Below are 25,111 nucleotides of genomic sequence, written 5' to 3'. Positions count from 1 at the left end.
ACGGGGTTTATTAATAATAATTAATTAATATTTTACGTAAACTAAACGAGACGCAACAAAAATATATTTACAACAACTTGATTACTTAAATTAATAAAACAAAGAATTTATAAATATAAGTTTATGTAAATTAAAAAATAAATAAAAAAACAAAATATCCCCAAAAGAAGTTTATTAGTAATAATTAATTTATATTTTACATCGACAAAACGAGACGGAAAAAATATATATTTACAACGACTTCGCCACGAACGACAATTATTATAAAAAAATTATATTTTACATCGACAAAACAAGACGGAAAAAAATTTATTTTTAAAAAAAAAAAAAAAAAACAACATTTGGGCCAGACGAAGAATTCCTTCGTCCAACACAAAGCCCAGACGAAGGAATCCTTCGTCCAAAGGCCACATGAGACGAGCAAGGGCTTCGTCTGGCCTGGGTCTGGGACGAAGAAACCCAACGTCTCAGCCCAGATTTTCGTGTTCTTTTTTTTTTTTTTTTTTTTTTTTTGATTAATTGTTTCGATTATTCCGTTTGATTTTCGCGTAACACGATTAAATCCGATTGAATTCAAAGCATCTATCCTAATTCCGTCACTAATTTGACATCTATCCTAATTCCGTCACACATTTACAAACTAAGCAAAATACTACAAAAAAAATTTTAATCTCGAATCACATACCTTGTTGAATGTTTGAATTCGTGACGGAAATGATGCGGTCGATACGTTTGTGTCGGGTTTTTTTTCTTCAAAATCTGAGTCGGTTTTTTTTTTTTTTTTCAAAATTTGGAATGTGATAGGTAGTTTTTGAATAAAAAGGAAAATATTAGGGGGAGTGTGAGGGAGGGGCAAATTTGGAAGTTCATTAAAATTGTCGACGATATTTAGTAATTTGTCGACGGCCTTTAGCAGCCAGGTAAAAAGTAGGGAGTCTATGGTGCAAATGTGCGATGCAAAGGCCCATTTGAGTTCTAAGCAAAACTTTTGGGCACTCCGTCACTCATAGTCTCATAGCTTTACGGGTTTAGAACCCGCATCCAATCAAGAATCAATTACGGGAGGTAGGGCTGAGCAAAAAATCCGATTATCCAAACTGATCTGATATCCGATCCAAATTCGATTTGAATTTTTTGGATATCTGATCCAAAAGTTAAGTTTGGTTTGGATATCTGATCCGAAATCTTTGGTTTTGGTTTGGATATGGATATTAGAATTAAAACATTTGGATATCCGATCTGATCCGAAACTATAGTTTTCTAGTATAATTTTGAGAAAATAAAATTTTATTTGATACAACAACTTAATTAATGTTTAAAATATTAGAGAAATATCTAGGTGGTACTTCAATTTTATAGCGAGAACATTGGAATAAGAATACGAAAGAAAATCATCATGTAAAACTATGAATATAATCGTGGTTCAAACTTAATTTTAAAGTAAATTCAAAAGTATGGATATCCGCATCCGATCCGATTATTTTGGATACCCGAACATTGGATATCCGAGATATTTGGTTTGGATATTGGATATCTAACTTCAGGATTTCTAATTTGGATATCCGATCCGAACTAACATTTTAGATCAAATACCCGATTCGTACTCTGCCCTAACGGGAGGTGGAGAGGTCAAAATTTGAAGATAGGGGTTAAACCTTGTTCGAAAACTTTTTATTGAAATGGACTAGACTAAGCGAAATAAAATCAAGTCGGAATAGGGCCAAGGCCAACTCTACATGGACCTCACGGAATCTATAAGCGTGTTCTAGAAAACGTACGGAGTACTCAGCAGTCAATTTTGCTTTATTTTATAGGTCACCATGAAAGTTATTTGTGAATTGCCATAGCAATTAAGTTTCAATCACATAATTATTTTACGATTTTTCTAGAACGAATTGTAAATTTGATTAGCAGACATATGACTTCCCCACTACAAAAAAAAAAGTGAACATAGTGACGACGTTAAAGCAGAAATTTCTAACAAACTAAAAAGCTGGATTTCGAAATCGTCGTAGCGACGTTAGTCTAGTGGCTGAGAGTCTAAGATTTCTTTCCGCTTATTTTCACTCTACTTGATTCAATTCATTTCGATTCGATTCGATTTTCGATTCGATTGATTCACCATTCGATTGATTCGATTGATTACTCAATTCGATTCGATTCATTCAAGCTACCCATTCATTCGATTGATTGATTCGATTGATTCAATTCCATTAAGTTAATTTCATTTTACCTTTACTCATCTTAAATTTAATAGTTATTATTAATTTTGTTATCAATAATACTATTTTTTAATATTATTCTTTATTATTATTATTATTATTATTATTATTATATTTAATAATAATGTTATTAATAATTTATTTATTATTATTATTATTATTATGAATATTATTATTAAAATGAATAATAATGTTGTTGTTGTTGTTGTTGTTGTTAAAATGAATAATAATGTTATTAATGTTAATAATAATATTATTTATTATTATTATTGTTATTATTGTTATTATTATTAGTATTGTTGTTGTTGTGGTTGTTATAATTATTGGTATTATTATTAAAATTAATAACATTTATTATTAATATTATTGATGGGGCACGCCCAACCGACTTGACCCAATAGCCAATACGGGGTCATACAAGTCAACACGCTTGCCAACATGGTTACGGATTCGCTTGATACTCTACGAATCACGAATTGTTAAAAGCGAATTCTATCAAGCGATTCATCGAAAATACATATAACACATTTTCTATAAGCGAATCGCAAATCGATAAGGCGTATTCATAGCGAATATGGTAACCATGCTTTTGACCATCATTTGAGGTACACATAGAAATCTATAAATACCTCATTATTCACCCATCAATGGTAAAATACTTCTCACCAACAACTTCCTCTCTCTAGAAGTAAGACTACTCGAGCTACTGAAGGCATTTTAAACCTTAGCTTCAAGCAAGGTCCCAACTATCCACAGTATCGTAAGGCATCAGAGAAGGACCTATTGCGAACCCTCCGAGGCCCTATTTGTTACGCGTGAAAGATCCATCCGGAGAGAGCAAGCCTAGGTTCGAGGTGCCATCGTCTGAAAGGAGCGCGTTGACCCGGCCGGATTCGAGCAACGCTTACTTGAGTGTTTTTATTGAAACAATTATTTTTACTAATATCATTATTAATATTGACATTATTAGTTATTATTGTTATTAAGAATATTATTAGTAAAAAATTACTATTTTTTCATTATTATAATTTATGATTATTCATATACTCCTCCCTCTATCCCGGTCAATTGTTGTCCTTTGGTTTTTGGCACAAAGACCAAGGAAAGAGGAGGGGCCAATTATAAATGACAAGCGGACCAAATTGAGTGTGAATGATCAAATTGCTCATCAAGTTCATTCTTAAAATAGAAAGAACAATAATTGAATGAGACACCCCAAAATGAAATAGAACAACAAATTAAGGACAGAGGAGTATAATATTATAATTTTTTTTCTTAAAAATATTAATTTTAGTATAAATAGTATTATACTATGAATATTATTATTAGTACAGTTGATAATAACAATAATATTAAATATTATTATTATTAATATTAATATGATTATTTGATTGATTCAAATTTCAATTAGAACTTTATTGATTGATTCGATTCATTTCGGCTACTTGATTCGATTGATCGGCTCTGACTCCATTGATTCGATTGATTGATTCAGCTCCATTGATTGATTATTTCGATTTGATTGATTGACTCCATTCGATTCGATTGATTCGATTTGGTTGATTCAAAGCTCTAAAAAAAAGAAAAAAACAGGCTGCAAGACGGAGACAATCTCCTAGCGATAGATCGCAAGTTTAAATGTCCCGTCTTCTTACACTTCGTATAGATTTGTGTCTGGTGAAGATAACTTAAGCTTAACCATGCAGATGGTTATATGCGGTCGTCTAATAACAATTTCAAAAGATTCTTAAAACCGGGGCCTTCAACTTTTTAGAGTCGAATTTAGTAGCTAAAATCCCATATTCAAGTACCATCCATTACAAATATATTCTGTTTTTCACTAAATGGGCCTCAAACGATCTTTGAGAAATGGGCCTCTCAAATTTATTTGACGACCCTGCTACATCCTACATGTGAGTGTACGTTCTACATTGACGAATGAGCTACTCTCCAGTCTCCTATAATCCTATTGCCAATTGTTATAGGAAGGAACCTTTTTCGACTAGCGAAACTAACGCTCAATGGGAGCGAGTTATAACAGGAATATTTATAATAGTTGGACCTCAACCATCAACTTAATGTTTTGGTTGAGATGGTTCATCTATCATGGTATCAGAGCCAGTGTGACCGAAAGTCACGGGTTCAAATCCTGGCAACCGGAAACCCAGCACACGGTACGGGGGAGCCGGTGCACAACTAACCACTCTTCAAGCCCAACAGGCATTTGAGTGAGGGAGCGTAACAAGAATATTTATAATAGTTGGGCCTCAACCATCACCTTAAGGTTTTGGTTGAGATGGTTCATCTATCAAGTTATGCCTTGGTTCATTTCGATTTGAATTGAAGTGAACTAAAATTAAGCTCGGATAACAAATACTGGGTACTACGAGTAATTTTTACTACATATACTCATCAAGACATTTATCACTAAATCCATAAATTACAAACCAAAAAACTCTCACTACTCCAACAACCGCTAACATTACCCCAGTGCCTCAAGCGCTTTGGCTTGTGCGCACTAGCGCCAGTGCATACCCTTACCCATCCAATACAGCATTGTGTTTTTCAACAGACATTTTATTTTATTTCATCATATTCTAGCAGCCTCTCTCACTGTGTCTGAACGACGATAGAGAGTTCATTGGCTTTCCAATAACGATTCCCTTAACATAGACGACGTATGGTAGTCATGAGGAGGTTAATTACACTGAAGCTTCCAAGTCCTTAGAATCACTCGTAACAAACTTCAAGTAATTCTCGATTTCTTTAGTATCAGAGCTGCCACTTCGCAAGTGAAACCATCTTTTACGGGACTTAGGCGGCCTGTCACTGATAGCTATAGCGATGTCATTTGGAAATAAATTATGGAATACAAAGGCATGAAGCAGAGTGGTTACGAGCAGGCCTGTTACTACGAGTGTAGCGACTGCTGTAAGTACTAGGGCTAGGGTTCGTGATACCCAGCTTGGTACTTCATTGCTGTATCTTATTGTCGCTACTGCTGCTCCTGTCATTGGGAATGTGTATGCCCACCATGCTAATGAAAACCTGCAATATTACGAACTGAAATTAGCAGACCGGACAAAACTGATCCGAAAAGAAAAAAAAATGAAACTTCTATTTTGACTCGATCCGACCAGTAGTTGGCCTCGACATTACCCATTTACCCCACCATAGACCTGTCAAACGGGTCGGGCGGGTCGGGTCAGAATACGGGCCGGGTTGAATACATGTCGGGTCAAACGGGTCACGGGTCGGGTTAGGGTTAGAATACGGGTCAAGAAATAATTTTTAACGTCTTTTTTAAACGATTTTTTTAATTAAAAAATATTTTAAAAAAAAGTAAAACATATTTAAAATTAATATTTTAATTATATTCAAGTTTTACATTAATTATATGGACATAATTATTAAAATAATGTTTTTTTAATAATTATTTTATTATTAAATATTATAAAAGTTATTTAAAATTGACCTTTTAGTTGTGTGTAATTTTAAGTAATAAAAAAATTAATTTTTTAACTATTTTTTCAAATATAATATATAAATATTAATATTTTAATAAAATTCATGAATTACCTTGACCCAACGGGTCGGGTCTGGACCCTAAAATAACGGGTTATTTCGGGTTCGGGTCAAACCGGTCGCGGGTCGAAAAATGGGTCGGGTCGGTTGAGTTTTGACAGGTCTACCCACCACCATGTACTGATCCTATCTGGAATGACCCGATTTGAATTAACCTGAATGACTTTTTTGACACGTATTCTACGTTTTTTTAACCAAAATATGACATAAACCTTAATAAACACGACCTGACATGACCCGACTGCCTGCAGTAAATAACTGGATATGAATAATGTTAAGGAAGAAATTTTTACCTGAAACCGCGAAAGAAATTGATCCGAACAGCCTGTGGAAACAAGATTACGAAAGGGAGTGGTTCAGAAACGCGTCACATGAATAACAGACTATGAATTTAGTAATTAAACTTTTGGGTGATGAATATACTTACAAGAGAGAAGTAGAGGAACAAGGCAATGAAATAAGCAATACGAGCTCCATAATCGAAAGAGCCTTGGATCTTAGCCCAAGCCATAGACGCGACACTAGGCGCAGCAACAAACAGGAAGAAAACAGGATGCAGTTCTTTAGGAAGTGTAGCATTCGTAGGAAGTCTCTGATAAAGAGTTACAAATAAGACAGTATAATGAGCTAATCCAACCGCGAAGAAAAACAAAGGTCCTTCCTTTAGTCCCATAGATGCACCCAATAAAGCTCCAACAAAGTTACCAACAACTGATAAATGGTTTGAAGGGTTAGCCACTTTCGACAGTCTACGTTCTCCTCCTGACATCCATTGACCATAGAGCTTAAGCTCGAGGAATAGAAACGGAGTCATAAACACGTACCAAAGGGTATGGGGAAGATTTGTGGCAATTGAGGGAGGGACTCCTAGGAGTAGGAAGAGAAGGGCTATGAAAGGTGCAAAGAAGAAGTTTACCCTTATAGGATGGTAATACTCACGACGAACCGCCTCAAAATAGAAAATAAGTTTTAGGGAATAGATTAAGGATACTATGATGACAAGGGCAACTGAGATGGACCATAGGACTAAGTTTACGATAGGGCTAACGTGTAGGAAACTTGTCGAAGTTGATGTAGCGAGTGTTTTCCATAGAATGGCTTGGCTGCTTACGCCGAGACATATACCAAATGAGGAGATTGGAAAGCGTAGAAGAAACGGCCAGGTTTTGTCGTCTGGGAGCATCAACTCTTCTGATGCCTGCAGAAGAATGTATTTAACTCCGATTAGTCACATAACAACATTACTGTAGTGCGTTAACAGTTAATGTATTATACAACTGGTTGTATATACAACTACTTAGTCAATGTAATTGAGTGTTGTTACAAAGTTGTCGAGCTCTATTAACAAAATTATCGAGCTATGGTACAAAATTATTGAGCTTAACAGAATAATTATTAAGCTCAATAACTTCGCAAAATTATTGATGCCTGCAGAAGAATGTAAATTTATTGTAGTGCGTTAAAAGCTCCCGCCTATAAATTTATAAAAAGGTGAAAATAGTGTAATCAACTTACGCGAAGAGTGTCTAATTCTGGTCCTTCTAATGCATCAAAATACCGATCCACAGGCAAGACTCCGTCAGGAATCTCAGGATCATTATCAAGTTTGTTGTGCTCTGGTTCAGGTTCTGTAGGTTTTCCACGAAGATGAGATAACTGTCTTTCAAGCTTACCAGACCACGTCTTGAATGAATCGAACCTAGGATCCCTTACTCGATCACCGTGAGGACTCCTTGTTTGTGAGCCTAAGTATTTATGTGGCGTGCTATTCCCACTGACACTTTTAGGCGTTGGTTGCGAATAAAATGTTGTCTGAGGTGTCGAATTTGCAGTCTCAGAACCATGTTCAGTTTCTTTGAAAGGCGTGTCCTGTGGATTTTCAGTGAAGAAAACTTTTCGGGGGGTGAGTAAATGTCCGGTGGGCGTGACTGGCATGCTCAGGGAAATGGACTCAACTCTCTCAGAATGAGTTGGTTGACAGGCATCTTCTGTTTCCTGCGAAAACAGCGAAAAATATATCAGTAATCTCAGTTACTATGAGAATACCTCGTAAAAAATGAAATCATCGGACATATGGTAGAAAAATTAGTAAGACCAGGTGATGGTTAAAGCCCAACTATTATAATTATTCCTATTAACCAGTAGGCTTACATTAGCAGTTGGGCTAAAGGAGACGGAGACGTTTATGCTGACGTTCTCGTTTCCTTCATCAATTGTATCAAAGCCGGCTATATCTCTAGATGATATCACCTGAAGAAGTGATGGAACCGCCTTTGGTTCCTGTGGCTGTGATCCAGAAGCCGCATATTCTCCCATTTCCTTAACAAGTTTTACTGCCGAAAAGCATAACATTTAATTAGTTTCATACAGAGATTTTTACAGGAAAATAATTAGATAATCAATGCATCAATTAAAAGTTGGAGTCTTGGATCATTTCATATGCATTATCAATACCATCTAGAAAATAGTCTTAAATTATAGAATGTACACGGTCTTATCCTTGTGTTTGAGCGAACAAATAAGGCGCTTTTCAGACGACTCCTATTAAAATTGCATATGCTGATATGCTAGTACTATGTGTTGGACTATAAAACCGATCTTCGGACTCAAACCATTAGCTTAAACTTTTGGTTGAGATGGTTTATTGACATGGTATCAGAGCCAATGTAACCACAAGGTCACAGGTTCGAATCTCACCACCTCAATTTTAGAATAGAATATTAGCACCAGGTATAGGAGGATTTTTTGGAACTTTACATTTGACTTTACTAACTGTAAATGGAAAAAACATACAGGTAAGTGTAACTAAAAAAAATAGTCTTGAGTTTGGTAAGAAAAACAGGTGAGACAGACAGGTACAAGTAGAAAAGTTCCATTAACTATTTTACTGTAGTAGTTTAATTCAATTTGTGTTCCTCAACTTTCTTAATATATTACAAAAATGTTACTATCAAAATTAAACTTTTATAGAACTTTCAAAACTGACGATATTTGAACTTTAAACATACCGAATAATACTTTCTCCGTCCAAATCATTTGTTTACGTAGCAAGTAGTAGAATTTTATAGCACACATACATTCAAGTAAGGAGTCTGTTGACTATACTTTTTGAATCATTCACTTTCTTCATTTTAGTGCTTTATAGATTAAATCTGCAGACTGCATGCAGTCATACATTCTAGAAAATTCAACACTTACACAAAGTTGGACTAAAAGGTAAAAGACCGAGAAGAAATTCTTCAACTTTGAACGGAATGATTTGGACGGAGAAAGTACTCCGTATATAGCCGTTTAAAAGGGTTCTCATCATAAATTGCGAGATAAACAGGGTCGACTGACATGAATTATTCTCTTAGAACAGTCTAAGCCTTTGTTAGCAATAACACAAAAATAAAACGGTTTCTAAATAACGCAAAATGAAAACGGGTTGAGAATTGCATAGCTTAATAAAAATACCTGGGAATATTTTCAGGTGTAATGAACTAATGAAGATCCAACTGTGTCAGAGACCAAGATTTCAGGAGTTTCTCTCCTCTAACAAATATTCTGAAATGATGAACAAAATAGAGTTAAAGGGAAGTTAACGTACAAAAGACAGTCCAAAAATTCAGGCTGTCTTTATAACATTACAAAGGAATGGACCACGTGCCTTTGATTATATAGTGAGGGAGAGAATGAACTTTGTGTTATTTCCTACGGCTTACGTTTGTTTAATGTAGTCTCTAGTTGGTTTGTTTATATAGGGTTTTTTCTCGCATTTACTCACTCGTAAAACGGAAGTATTCGTCTTAATATTAAGACATGTTAAATATTATCTGCTTGAGTATTTAAAGACAAATCTTTTACTTTTCCTATACATTGTGTGTTTGTCTTATCTATACTCAGTAACGGATTTAGGGGGCTAGCAGGGACGCTTGCCCCCGTTAGCCAAGAAAAAATTCGCAAGTTTTAACTAAAATCTTCGAATTTTTTTCAGGTTTTCGTTAGGTCATTAATTGTTCGTCCTCGCTGAGATTCCCCTTCCCCTAATTATAAATCATGGCTCCGCCACTATATATAATACTAACTGAACCGTCTTAAACTTAAACAAGAATTTGTCTTTTTTTTTTTGACTATGACGTTAGTTATGATTTCTAGAACATAAATCATGGAAAGTGAACGTTTAAGCAAACTATATTTTGACAAGAAAAGCTATTCAACTTGGATTTTTTTGGACAGCTATGCAAAAGTTGGTGTAGTGTAGGTGTATTTGTCATTATTATAGACCATATTTTAGGGAAATAGGTACGAATCGGATTGAGTAAGTAACAAAGTACAAAAAATAGTTATATGGGTCGGAATAATTCGAAGCATTGGCGGAATTGAAAGGGAGGGAAGGAGTACTCGCTTCCACTCATCAAGAAAAAATTCGCAAGTTTTAGCTATAATTTTCGAGTTTCTTTCAAGTTTACATTATGTCATTACTTGTTTGCCCTCGTTAACTGTAAACTAATCCCTTAAATGTATTAGGTCTTCCTACTTTGCTCGAAAAGGAGAAGAGGAGGGGAAGAGTTCATGTGTAAGATGAAAGATGTAACGTTTATTTTTTAATTTTTTTATAAACGTATTTCTTTTATTCAAAATAAAAATAAAAATATAAAAGATAGACAGAGTATGAGAGTAATATCATTTATTTTGTCAAATAATAAGACAAATTCCAATTATTACTCTTGACGACTTTTCTAAGAAAGCGAATTATGATAATATATTCCTTCATATAAATTAAGTAAAACATGAAATAATGTTACGGAGTATTTTTTTAACGTCCCTTGGACTCTTCAAAGTAAAATTGACTATATTTCCACAAGTAATATAAATATATAATCCTCAAATTACCTAAAGTTTATATGGCCCATTGATAATAGACCATAAGATAAGGACTTAAATCCTTACACACTTTTACAGTGGAAATTACTATTAGGCCGTAATGGACGACACTTTTACATGTTAATCGAAGCTTTAGGTAATAATAAAGTGAATTAACATACTCCTATACATTAGTGAAAGATAAGAACACCTCACAAAAGATTTAATATTATAATACTTAAACAAGACTTATTGTCAAATATATTTACCATTTTCATTTTTTATGACAGTTATTTTTCTTATATAAATCAGAGATTTGAAAGGCACTCAATGAATAACGACTAGCTACTGCCAAGGCATATCATTCCGGGCTGAAATGAAGTTGCGTTGAGCTGAATTGAACTAGACTGGATTTAATGGAGTAGTTAAAGTAAATTGAATAGAGCTAAATTAAATTTAACTAAATTTAATGACGCTAAACTTAGCTAAACTGAAGTGAGCTGAAATTAAGCCCAACAAACATGACCTAAAGTCTAACCATTTCTCAATAACTTAGCATTGAACCGCTCGTTACAAAAAGAACGACCACTTTCAATCGTAAAATGATCATCGATGAAATAAAACGTACTCTGTATAATGAATTAGCTAATAAGATCATTATATATATCAATAATAAAATAGTGATGCAAAAATGCACAATTCAAAATAATGCTAAGAATAATATACATAGTAACTAAAATAGGTGCTGATAATATTAAAATGAATATTAACACGGTATATAATATATAAGACGACATTTTTTAATGTTCTTGTAAAATGGCACTATTTTTAATTAAGAAACCAAATTTGTACTTACTACTTATCAAACACCACGTTTCTTGTGAGTTTTGACATGAACATTACTTAAAAGAAAATATAACGTCACCCCAATATAAAGAAAGCGGCTAAATACAGTATATGAAAATTGATTGGCCATGCGTAAATCGTAATAATGTGTAATTCTACCAAATCATTATCATTGTTTAATCAAAATATATAATAAACTAATAGCATTATAACAATAATATTTTTGTAACTATCACTTTGCATGCAAATAATAGACGTCGAACATCTCGACAAACCGTCAATCTATCGTCGTTCACTCAACCTATTTTTTTTTTTTGTTACCGTCAAAGCTTAACATCAAATACGCCATGTCAACCGATTAGCATTAGCATAATTTAAATTAAAATTCAGTTTCGACAAACGAAATCATTAATCTTAAAAAATAAATGGTCGTAGTTATATATAAAAAACACAATTCGCATTTGGTGTGTGTAATTAATTAATGAAGTATTTAGAACATACTCGGTAGCTATTTACTAAACACCTTGGAAAATAGATGTACTTATTCTTTATGCATATAATTGTAAGTCTGTCAGCTAATTTAACGGGTAAAGTTGTTAAGTGTCTAAACATGATACCGGTATAAAATCATGCTGGCATCAAAGTAAATAAAAATTAAAATGTGAAATAACTATAAAACATGAAAACCAAATGCAATAAAAGCCAAATAATTATAAGTTATTTTTTGTTGATTGGTTGATAATTTCTCCTAATAACATAAATTATGGTTATTTTAATGTCAAAAACAACATAAGTTCGCCACAATAAAGACAGGATGGAGGATTCGAATTTACAACATCCGTAGAAATACTTTCCATATTCAATAACCATAATTTATGTTATTAGGAGAAAACATCCGTAGAAATATTCTTGAATTTGCAATATGGATTACTCTATTTGGCATTTGCCCTAAATCTATATAATATTAACAAAAACATAAGAATTGATAATTCATAACATAATTTTGTATTGTTTCATACAAAATCGCCACTTTCTGACTTACAAAAATCGCCACTTTCTAAGCTCATAAACACGAGTTATGACCTCTTGATGTTTTTTCCAGATAAAAAATTGGATATTTCGTGCAAAATATCAAATCTCAATGATACTGTGTGAATTTTCCGATTTTTTATTAAATGAATGAAGTCATTATTATCAATCAAATTAGAAGGAAAAAAAAGTCAAAATAGTTGTACTTGGTCCTAAAAGAGTAAATAAATGAGAAAAAGACCAAAGTTCCGGGAACAGCTAACAGTAATCAGTATCAATATTCAACGTATATAATCTACTCCATTTGATATCCCCAGCTGTTTTTTTAATTAGATTTTGTGTTACGTACTTGTTTTGTTTTTGTCATGCTAATCTTACCAAAACAAAACGTTAATTTTACAAAACGGAAATTTCCCATGCATTTTAATTTTGTCGATTTAAATTGCAGACTCGCATTTTTTAAGAATCTGCTGATAATCTCGATGTTCCATTTTTGTGCCCATGGTACCCCTTAGCGTAACTGCCGTTAAAGGGGCGTTAACTTGTGATGACGTGGCAATATTAATTATAGATTAGCTTGATGAGAAAATCAATTTAATATTCATAATTTGTTGAAAAAATAAAAGTTTATGCATTTTCCCACGGTACCCTTGTGATTTATACATTCTTCCCCAGATATCCCTTAAAATTTAAGAATTTTCCCATGGTACCATTGAGTTTATACAATTTCCCCACTAACTCTTGATTTGATCAATGTAATAACGTGATAAGCGATCATTTTGCTATCATTCTATGTGTCATCTCAATTTACTCTCTCAACATCAACACGTAAATAATCAATGTTACTTTTATGTTAAAGTAAAGTAGGATTTTGGACAGAAGTTTCATATTTGCCTTCATGTCATCATAACTAAATTTATTCTTCAAATTTTTTTAGCTAACATTGTCATGTTGGACATTTGTTGAGCTTCTTCTACCGAATTACATAGCCAAATTAGCCAAGATTAATTTTCTACAAACACTCTTCTCAAATGCATGAACTTTTTAATTTTTTGATTGGTGAGTTGAAATGGTAGAACATAGTTCTTCTTTTTTATAACTTATGATATTTGGGGGAAAATGTATAAAACATAGGGGTACCATGGGAAATGTCCAAATTTTTATTTTTATTTCATATTTATTCCTAATTTTTTATTACTAATTATTGCCAACTCATCAACATTTAACGTCTATTTAACGGCGGTTACATTAAGGGGTACCATGGGCACAAGAATGAAATCTCAGGGGCACCATGGGCAGATTCTTAAAAGCAGGGGTACCATGGGAAATCTGACAAAATTAAGGGGTACCATGGGAAATTCCGTTTACAAAAAAAACATCAATCAAGTTGTACCGTAATTCATAAATAATCCATTACTCTATGTGGTTGGGAGATCAAACGTACAAGCAGTAGTTGATGTTGTGTTTGAGGATATACTCGGTAGTATTTATCGGCCAGATTAAGCTGAGTCACTGAGTGAATGTGAAAAATGAGACGTTGCCATCGGGTGGTATTATTTGAGTATCACTCGGAGTATAACTGCAAATTCTTAATTTTTTTTTTTTTAATTTAAAGCAAGTATTGACTATTGAGTATTAATAACCAATTAATATGAAATATGATTTTATTTTCCAAATTTAAATTTTTGATCAAATTTTGACCTTAAAATTTAGGGTTTTTTGTCAGAAACTACCTTTTATTTAGGGTCATTTGTGAACAACTATCTTTCATTTTATTTTTGGCTTTCAACTACCTTTCATTTCTTCATTTTGCGAAAGACTACCAAAAATCCACTTCCGACGAAAAAAAGTCAACTTTCCGGCGTTGACTTGCTCTTTTCTCCCTTTTTCACACATAAAACCCATATTTCTCTCTTTGTTCACCCAACAAAATCCGAAAAAGCTCATCTCCATGCTCAACACCTTATCAAAAGTTTGTTCAAAGCAATACCAACGCATTAACCATCTCAATCTTCATCTCCGTCGTCACCTTTACTACCACTTTCACCTTCACCCTTACAGTTCAACAACCTTATAGACTACTCATGATTCATCAACCTACTATCCATCTAAGTCATATTAAAGTACCTTCTTTCTCTCTTCATGGTAAGATGGAAGGTATACGAAAACTAATAAGATAGTAGCACACAAGTGATTCTAAGAGTGAATCCATGATCATTTTCGAATAATTAACACTAGGAGTTAATTTTGCCAACAAGGCCATAATAGATCATTATTGTTGAAGAATTATTTACCATGTTAAGGGTAAGTGATAAACAAATTGAGGTGATTAATGTTGGGTTTAATCAATCTTTATCATCGATTATTAGGGTTATGAAGTAAAGAGTTAGAGTCAACATGAAATGGTAAGTCAACGCCGGAAAGTTGATTTTTTTTTTCGCCGGAAGTGGATTTTTGGTAGTCTTTCGCAAAATGAATAAATGAAAGGTAGTTGAAAGCCAAAAATAAAATGAAAGGTAGTTGTTCACAAATGACCCTAAATAAAAGGTAGTTTCTGACAAAAAAACTAATAGATAATTGTATAAAATTCTAACTTTTAGTAACAAGTCTCACGTAAAACCTTCTCATAAAAAGATCCTTAACCGAGGAGTGGAACTCGTAGTCTACACCCCCACACGGTCCAGTGTATGGGTATAGAATGGATATTTGCTGTGGACAGAAGATAATGCACAAAACATGCATGGAAACATCCAAGACACTTCTTTCCCGTGATGAATAATAATGCAAGGTAACTACGTAGCGCGATAAGATTGAGTATGCTTCAAAATTGAGGGACTTGCTTTGCTAGATTTATATACATGATACATCCAAGTATGAAGTAATATTTTTAATCTATTCATTATACAGCCTTTCGTGAGATGGTATTTGAATATTGTACGGTTTTTAAGAGAATGATTTTATCGAGTCGGGTAGATTGTAACCGATAATCCGACAATATATATAGTACCATATAACGAACCATTATACTACTTTCGCGTTTTTCATCATAAAAATCAACTTTTTATTAAGATCGTCCTTTCACTTTTTTGCATTAGGTGACTTTAGTTTAGATTGGATCGAGTTAGTATTACTTATTTAGTCTAAATAAACCGGTTAATAATTGGTATGTAGAAATAAGGGTAAGATTATTGGTAATTTTGAGACAAGATTTTGGTAAGTCTTGAGACAAGACTCACTCAAGACTAACAATAATCTACCCTAGTCTTGACAAAGTCTTAAGTTGAGTCTTGGAAATACAAGACTCAACTTAAGACTTTGGGCGAGTCTTGACCCCACACTGAAGAGAAAGTATCCAATGAGCATACAACATGTGTCATTTCTTTTTGTTAAAAAAAAAAGTGGTATGTAAAAGTCGAGTCTGGGGTGAATCTGACAAATAATGTATAAAGTCTGAGGTGAGTCTGAGATGAGTCTGAACAATGAAGAATAATACTCCCTCCCAGTCGTCATAATGTTCCCCTTTGATAATGGCACGATACTTAAGGAAAAATATTAAAATAGGAGTAAAAGAGTTGTGTGGGGTTGGTGATAGGAGAGAGGAATGAATTATTAGTAGTTAAATAAAGAATTGTGGGGCCAAAACATAAAGGAAAATAATAAAATAGGAGTAAAAGAGTTGTGTGGGGTTTGGTGATAGGAGAGAGGAATGAATAAAATAAGAGTAAAAGTTTCTAAAAATAGAAAGGGGAACATTACTTGAATAATCCGTTTTGGGAAAGAGAGAACATTATATTGACTGGGAGGGAGTAAAAGTTAGTGGAAAGTTCCTCCAAAAAAAAAGTTAGTGAAAAGTTATTGTGGCAGAGTTTTAAGACTGGTGAGAGTCTAACTGATAATCTCACCCTAATGTAGATAACAAATAACTCCGATCCGTACATATAATTTTGTGACTATTGTGAATCACGTTAGTCATTTCAAAAACCTAACTTAAGTCATTTGAAAATGTAAACAATTTGCATAAATTAATTATTTCAACTTTTATAAATAGTGGGGAGACTGTTATTTGAGAAGTTGTAGCAAATGATGATCAATGTAGCAAGAAAAAAGATGTCTAATGGCCACCACTTTCATCTAACGAAGACTTAACAATATCAAATTTTGGTAAACGATAACATTATGTTATTTCTTAATGGTGTACTATACATGGTAAGTTGGTAGTACCTAATTTTCTAATCTACTTTTTTACATTATTCACATTTCTTTTGTCATGAGGGGATATTGGTTTATCGTCATCATAATAGAGCTTGTCTCCGATTTGAGATGTCGAGTCCCGTGGTTATAAAGTAAATAAATGTCTTCGTTTAGTGATTAAGGTAAAGACAGAGAAATAAGAGGCTTCAGGTTTAAATTTTCTTACTCCTTATATTTAGACTAGTCTTACGTTTCATTTAAAACACACAAAAAATTATTTAAATATAGTGTTTAGTACTCCTATATCAATCATCTATTTATTTTTTTATTTTGTTTTGTGAACGTGAAACAAAACTCTTCATGCAATTGGCTTAAAAACATCTACTCTTAACCTATAAAATGTTGATTTAGGCATGGCAATTTTTTTAACACAAATTCACATTTAAAACGGAAGTATCTGTCTAACCTTAACATAAGTCAACTAATAATCCACTGTTGAATTAAATATTAATTTCTTCTATGCCAAGAAAAGGTTTATGGTGATGTAAAACACAACGAAGCTATTTTTTGGATGAAGGAGAAATAGCAGGATGTTTATTTGGCAATTCACATTGTTAGGAATTTGTGCCTTAAATTTGTGTCAAAGACGGACCAAGTTAAGGCAAGAAGAAGAAACAGCAAAAGCCAAGTAGTATTTCACGTAAGTGATCTTTACATAGGAAACGTCCTATGTTTAAGGGTTCTTGGAAATTTTAGTGGGTGTGGGTTCCACTTGGGATTTCCTTATATTTGGTCTTTATGCTAGTTTCATACGTGAGTTTGGTGTATTTGGTTTAGGAAATTAGTTTATTAATTTCCTAATAGTCTTTGTTTCCTAATTAGTCTAGATATCTTATTTAGGGTAGAATAATAAATCTATATAAAAGCCCTTGTATTAGTCTAGGTTAATTAAGGAGGTGGAGATAGTATTTTTGTGAGCACAATCTTATGAGAGTCGATTTGTGAGGTTCCCTCCGGAGAGGAAGCTTCATTTGTTCGGGCTCGGAGTAGATTGACGTAAATCGAATTTGGAGATTGAAGGAGTCTGTTCGGATCTTGGCGGCCACAAGATCGTTTGTCCTTTATCTCGTTTGGGTAGTCTCTTTTGTTCCTTTGAGATTACTATTTTGTTGGTAGAATAGGGTATACTTTTGGCTCATATCGAGCGCGCGTATATCAGTCTACTTTTGTACTATTATCTCCACAATAGTGAATTTGCTCTCCTTCAGGGTGGACGTAGCCAGTTATTTTACTGGTGAACCACGTATATCTGTGTGCCATCTTTATTTATTATTCGCTATATTTTGTTCTTATCACCCTAATCAACTAACTATTAGGTAACGGGACGCCTCCGTTACAACACACATAATATAAATATGTGAGGAACTTATTGTTAAGTTATCACCTCAACGTAAAACAATAAGGGTAATAATTAAGAGTGTGTAATTCTCTTGTGTATATTATTCTTATTGTATTTTTCTTCGGAGTGATCAATAAAATCTTAGTGCAATTGCACTAAGGACGTAGTTAGATTGGTGAACCCTGTTATATTTGTGGTTCTGATATTATTTAGATTCTTATAATATTATTGTGTGTGTGGTCTAAGATATATTTACGCCTTTGAATTTTCGTACACCAACTTGTATAGATATATAGGATAAACATGTTGTTATTTAACTTAATATATTTTTTTTTTTTAAAAATGAAATAAAAATGGATTTAAGGGTAGATCTACATCTAGATCGCATGATCCATATTCGGATCCGTTTTTTACACATGGATCGTTTGATTCTTATCCTTTTTCACTAAATCCAAAATATTACGATCCAGATCCAATTGTTGAATCTAGGCACATTCTAAACTCCATTGTCATCCCTACATACAGTGATACATACAACACCGTGTTTTCCCATTTTATTTTGTCTAATTTGCTAGTAGTTGAAAAAATGAATTCGTACTCATTTTGTTAGTTGGTTTACAGTGAAATGTGACAAGCAAGCCGAATATTTATGGCATGGAATTCACCAAAACAAAAGAAAACAAAAATGGCTAAATCGATGGGTTGAATTATGGAGTTAAAATGATAAAGTTATTGAGACTTAGAGAGTGATTTAGCCAAACCTTATTAAATATGGATGCTGATGGTATGATTGCTATCTAATGGTAAGCATTAGTAGCAAATTAGCAGTGATGAACTGATTTTTTTGAAGTCTTTTGTTAAGTTTTGTTATCGGACCTGGGACGTACCCGTACGAAGGAGATCGAGTTTAGCACTCTAACTTATAAGTTCAAGGAGTTTTCATCCCAAAAAATAAATTGCACTCCGTAATTGACATTCATAAAATCAATCTTATATATTTTGTCAAATTAGGCGTAAGGCTAATACAAATATACAATAATTCAATAAATAAAGGAGATATCGTTTTGAAATGTACTCTGTATGTAGTTAGTAACTCGTATTATGTTCACATATAAGTACCTTATAGTTACTCAATTCTCTTATCAGTGGCGGAGCTAGAATCTTTTATATGTGAGGTCTATTCTAATGTAATATTAATCATTTTTTATTACGGGGTTTTAAAGACATAAAATTTTCAAAACGGACAAATTTTAATGATAAAAAACGTTAATTGTCGAAAAGTTGTGGGATGACTGGGATCTCAAGACCCCACAACCATATATGTGGCTACTCCACTACCTCTTATTACTCATTGTTTTCAGAATGAAACGGACTTATAAAATTAACTGTCTTTACTTTTTTATCTAAAGCGAGCACATCCCTTTCATGTAGTTAAACTATAATATCTCAGTCTTAATCATCATTATTATCTAAGTTAAAGTCTTCATCGGAAATATCATATCATTGATTATGTTTCTCGGCAATCAAGGAGTATAAAGTCATGTTTTTTTCAGCTTTCATTCAGTTTAATTTAATTTATTTCAACTCTATTCATCTCAACAAATTGTAATTCAATTCAATTTTATTTAGTTCAATTTAATTCAGTTCAGTTCAGCTCACTTCAGCTCGATTCAACCCAAAAGAATAGGGCTAAAATGATCGATCACAAACTTTGAGCACATTGCATAGGGACGAAACTTACTATTACCTTTATTAATTGGAGTACAATAGTGCATGGCTATAATTGCTTGCGTAAAAGGGTCTTGAACCGTTGAACGTACGCATGCATAATTCTAGTTGTGACATAAAGTTGTGTACGTACGTAGTTTCATTCATTCCATTGGTTGTCTTTCTCTCTTTTTCCAATTCTGATTTTATGGTTGTCTCCCTTAGTCGAGTAGTACCGAGTACTGACGTCACTCACTAACTCCAATTTTAGTACATTGTCGTTTTTATACACACGTCCCACTTATTTGTATACCTTTAATTAAAATAATTCGATCTTATTAAAAAAGAAGATAAACTAATGAATGGGCTTCTTTAATATAAGTCTCTAAGTAATTCATCCATCTTGCATGATGCATCAATGCAAAATGGGTGTATTTTGTACTCACAATGGATAAATTAAAAGAGCAATAGAACTACTTGTACTCCCCATCGAATTTTCCTCATATTATTTTTCTCTTATGATAATGTTCATATTTAACAATATTAGAGTAGCAGAAATAGATAATATTACCTATTCTTGGAAATTTGGGTTAACGAGTGTTATCCATCCTTTACTATTAGCTAGGTTCTCTCCTCGTATCCTCGTATTAACTCCGTAGTTGACCATGTTATTGGTTGTATACTTGTATTAATCATGTTTAAACAAGACCTAAGGTTAACTTGAAGAGTTCTATTTAAATAATTGATTTTTTTAATACTATTTTACAAGGATACAAACTACAGAGTACTCTTTAAATTTCCATCTGATCATTTGTTTGCCTTTAATTTTCGCACAAAGACCAAGAAAAGAGAATAATCAATTATCATATAACAAGTGGACTTTTGAGCGTGACGATCCAATTATCCATCAAAAACATTTCTAAAATAGAAAAGCAAACAATTATCCGGAAATAAAATAAGCATATAAATGACCGGGACAGAGGGAGTATAACATAAGGATTTCTTAATAGCTTATTGTAAAAAGTTTTTTTTTTTTTTTTTTTTTTTTTTATGTTAACTAATGTGCAAGATCAATATAATATATGAGGAAGAGGGGACTGAAACCCGTAATTTATTATCACGATTCACGATACTTTCATCGTATTAGTTGCCCTCATATGATAGGCTTAAAGTTGGGATGGGTAGGTTAGTTGCTTGGATAAGATAATTGGGTCAGACCAGTCTATTTTTCAATAACAGGCCCAAATCTCATTATAATTTGCCTGCCAAAACATTTCGAAGCTTAGCCATGAGCAGACCAAACCGATTCCCAGTCAAGCTGGCCTTGACCAAATCATTGTTGGGCTTGACCCCAATTAAGCTCAAATATACGAACCCGACACAAAATTAACACAAATTGTTCTATAGGACCATTTTTAGTAAAAGATTAGCCTAATGGCATAAAGCCCAACTAAGTAAGTTAATAAATGTGTAAAAAAATTGTTTATTTTGGTAACATAATACTTTATCTTGATAAATTGCATATTTAAATATGTCGGTATTCATTATAAGATATCGGGTAATCAAAATAAAATTGAAATATGAATTTAATTATATGTTAACTTTGGGCTTTTCTCTTTTTGGGCCAGTCCTATGCTATAGGACGGTCCTATAGGAGAATTGCTGCAAAATTAATATGTTAATGTGATGACTAACTGATGGTGCAGCCCATTTAAGTAACTAGATCAACACGATCCAAAAAGGGAAAAAAAATATGTAGGACCTACTCAGTAGGACCTATTCAAGTTAAAGTCTCTTAACATGTCGCGAACTCGGTGTCGGTGACAAGGCCGCCCGTAATAAGTGGGGACCCCTTCAATTAAAAATGGTTGTGAGAGGGTGGCGCCCAATTTGAGCGTCACCTGGTGGCGCCCTATTACTATCTTTTTTGAGAATCAAGGCCAATCCTTTTTGAGAATTAAGGCCAAACATGCTCGGCTTGAAAAATAAAAACTCATTTTCAACATGTTAGACCAAACATGCTCTAAAATAACGATTTCTGAAAAATTCTAGAGAGAGATAGACATACGAGTGTATTGAACTATATTTATTGATAATTGTGTTAATGACATGAATACATAATAAAATCATATACTCAATAATACTCACTCAAACGGTAACCCTAATTTATTCAATTCAGCCGCCCCAGCGCAATCTAGCTGTCTGAACCCTAGTTTCCCTAATAAACTAGGATATTATCCGATATGATAATCACAAATTCTAAAATAATACGGTTTCATACCATGAGACGGTCCATTTTTATAAAACGTTTGTTGATTGAGTGCTAATGAGTTTCATTTCCTTAATTAGCCCTTCTTTCACAAGTCGTACATCTATGGTACCTACGACGCCCTTTCTTTGGCTCCCTCAATTCGATCGGATAATACTTGGGATCATATGGGAGAGTTTCGCCATTGATAAAAGGTTCCCATGGGTACCTTTGCTCTTTAGGGTCGTCGTATGAATCGGGAATGACGAACTGCACCATTGTTAAGTCGTCCCTCATCTTATCCGATAATTCCGTATAAATGTTTGCGCCAAATACAAAACGATTATATCTGGTTGCTACGGAATATATTTTCTTCACGGCTTCTTCCTCGCTTCCAACGACTTGAGATAGTATTTTGACGTAATAATTAATTATTTCGTCTTTGCTAGGGTTTCCTTTCAAGGGTTCGACGTAAATCTGTCAGTGCTCAAAATCAATACCATAATCATCAAAACCAACGAATTTCTTATTTCGACGTTTCTTCGGAACATTGTCATTCACAACGACGTCTGTTTCCATATCGCGGAGTCTGCCTGGTCGACAAATAGAATCTGGTGCTTCTTCACATAAGCTCAATGGAACCTTCATTCCTATTATTCGGATTACTCATCGAACGGTGAAATTGAATACGGAAGGCATTCAAAAAAGTTGTGCGGCCGAAAGACGACATACTCGGACGAATCTTCCAATTACTCATCGAAAGATGATATTGACTGCGGAAGGCATTCACCAAAGTTGTGCGGCCGAAAGACAATATATGACGGCTTGCCATTGCCAAGGAAACAATTATATTGTATTATTATTGATTGATAATTGCGTAAATGATATGAATACATAAAACCATATTTTTAAGTACTAATTCAATCTTGAACCCTAGTTTATCTAGCGGCCGCGTAACCTAGCAGTCTAAACCCTAATTTGCTAATTTGCTCATATATGATAATAGTCTAGTGGTTAAAACTTGGGTGAAATTCCTAGGAGACCCAGGTTCAAGCCTCCCCAAGAGCAAAATCTTGTAGAGCATTATTGGCCTGAGTCCATGCCTAATAGACTTCGAGTATGTCACCCTCGGGTGGTTTACCTAGTATACGTGGTTTGCAGGCTATCACGTATACCCGCGGGTTTACCTAGGTAGCGGCTGCGGGTTCCCTCGTTACCTTTAAAAAAAAAAAAAATCTACAATAAAAATGACTTTAGATTAGACCTGTCAAAACCTGACCCGACCCGAAAACCGACCGTAACCCGACCCGCAAATAACCCGGTGTTTTCAACCCGAACCCGTTTTAACCCGTAAATAGCGGGTCGAAACCCGACCCGTAACGGGTTGACCGTTGGGTCAAGGCAATATATCTTCCTTAAAATTGATAATGTCAAATAGGTATTGACTTATAGAATTTTAAGGAAAGATATGTATATATACGGATGTCACGTCATCATCTTGAACCATATGCCACGTTATCACATCAAAGCGTGTGCCACACCGTCACTTTCACCATATTACGTCAATCCGTATTCTACGTGAGCACTGTCATGTCATCATTTCAGGCGACATGCCACGTCATCACCGTGAAGTGTGTGCCACGCATTACTTTCACTGTGTTACATCTAACCGCATTCCATGTCGGCACTGCCACGTCATCACCTCGATCACATGCCACGTCATCACTTCGAAGTGTGTGTCACACCGTCACTTTCATCGTATTACGTGGAATCGCACTCCACGTCAGCACTGCCACCTCATCACCTCTGACCCGTTTTTTTTACCCGAACCCGACCCGAAACCCGTATCGACCCGTTCGTATAACGGTGTGATATTGAAAATATTAAGCAAAAAATGTTTAATCTTACTAATATCATATATTAAACTAGATAATAATAAAAAATTAAGAATAATTATGTGTTTATAAGTATAATTAAAGAAAATGATTTTTTTAAAAAAAAGGCGTTAATCTGACCCGTTTTGACCCTAAATCCGATCCAAAACCCGTATAAACCCGACCCGTATAAACCCGTATTTTCCAAACCCGAAATAGACCCGACCCGTATTTTACCCGAACCCGAAATGAACGAACCCGTAACCCGCCCGTTTGACCCGTTTGACAGGTCTACTTTAGATATAATAAAAATTGGTAGGTATACTACAAAATAATTAATAAATAAAGAAAAATGATAAATACAGGTTTAAGGGCTATAATTAAGGAGCTCAAAGAAGAAATTGATACTTAATATTGTTTTTTTTTTTTTTTTTTTTTTTTTTTTTTTTTTTGGTGACGAGGGGTTGAATCCCCCCGGGCACATGCAATACCCTGCAAACCACGTGTGCCATGTAAGACATCCTTTAGGATGACAGGTAACCGCAGCACTCCCGTGTAGGGAGTCGAACCTGGGACCTCTCAATTCGTTGCCATTGCAACGCTTTGAGGCACTCCCAAACTCCACTACACCCAAGCCACTTTGGTTTAATATTGTTATTAATTGCATTAGTTTTGTGCAATTTTGTCATAAATTTCTATACTAATACCAAATTTAGGCTCTGTTTGGCAAAACTACCTGAAAAGGTAGCTGAAAACTGAAAAGCTAACTGAAACCTGAAAAGGTAACTGATAAGGTAGCTGAAAATTAGAAGCTGATAAGGTAACTGATTATATAAAAATGTGTTTGGCAAAATAGCTGAAAAGGTAGATGATTTTGGTAAAATGACGTAAAAGGATATGAAAATTATTAAATATTATAGAATAAAGAGGTAAAAAATGGAAAATAAGTCATTTCAGGTACCTGATTTCTCAAATGCTACATGAGGTAGCATTTCATTTCAGGTACCTTATTTGACAAAATAAGCTACTTACCAAACACTTGTAAGAAAATCAGGTAGCTGAAATTTTGGTCAAATAAGCTACTTTGGTCAAATAAGCTACCTGAAGTGTCGTGCCAAACGGAGCCTTAGAAGGTTTTAACTCCTTAAATATAACCCTGAGGACT

The 25,111-nt window shown here is 33.9% G+C and overlaps 2 protein-coding genes across 2 annotated transcripts in view; one reads left to right on the top strand and one right to left on the bottom strand.

The window, feature by feature from the left end:
• The window catches only part of LOC141606511 (jasmonate-induced protein homolog), a 182,271-nt gene that overhangs the window by 131,636 nt on the left and 25,524 nt on the right, over positions 1–25,111 (top strand). The window lies entirely within an intron of this gene.
• On the bottom strand, positions 4,551–9,347 carry LOC141606498 (S-type anion channel SLAH2-like). The gene is made up of 6 exons (XM_074425646.1): positions 9,264–9,347; positions 7,959–8,140; positions 7,323–7,802; positions 6,235–7,005; positions 6,101–6,132; positions 4,551–5,270 (listed from the first exon to the last, which is right to left on the bottom strand). Exons 2-6 carry the CDS (start codon positions 8,121–8,123, stop codon positions 4,925–4,927), a joined length of 1,794 nt encoding a protein of 597 aa, XP_074281747.1. The 5' UTR covers positions 8,124–8,140; positions 9,264–9,347; the 3' UTR covers positions 4,551–4,924.

This window comes from Silene latifolia, chromosome 10 (genome assembly GCF_048544455.1).
Source record: "Silene latifolia isolate original U9 population chromosome 10, ASM4854445v1, whole genome shotgun sequence".
In the NCBI taxonomy this organism is placed as follows: domain Eukaryota; kingdom Viridiplantae; phylum Streptophyta; class Magnoliopsida; order Caryophyllales; family Caryophyllaceae; genus Silene; species Silene latifolia.
Note: the sequence above shows the minus strand (reverse complement) of the source record. Positions and strands in the feature narration are given on the sequence as shown.

Coding starts and splice junctions, on each gene's coding strand:
- LOC141606498 (XM_074425646.1), bottom strand. CDS start 8,123: ATGGGAGAATATGCGGCTTCTGGATCACAGCCACAGGAACCAAAGGCG. Junction 7,006..7,322: donor CAGAATTAGACACTCTTCGC/GTAAGTTGATTA, acceptor ATTCTTCTGCAG/GCATCAGAAGAGTTGATGCT. Junction 6,133..6,234: donor TGTTCCTCTACTTCTCTCTT/GTAAGTATATTC, acceptor TTGTTTCCACAG/GCTGTTCGGATCAATTTCTT.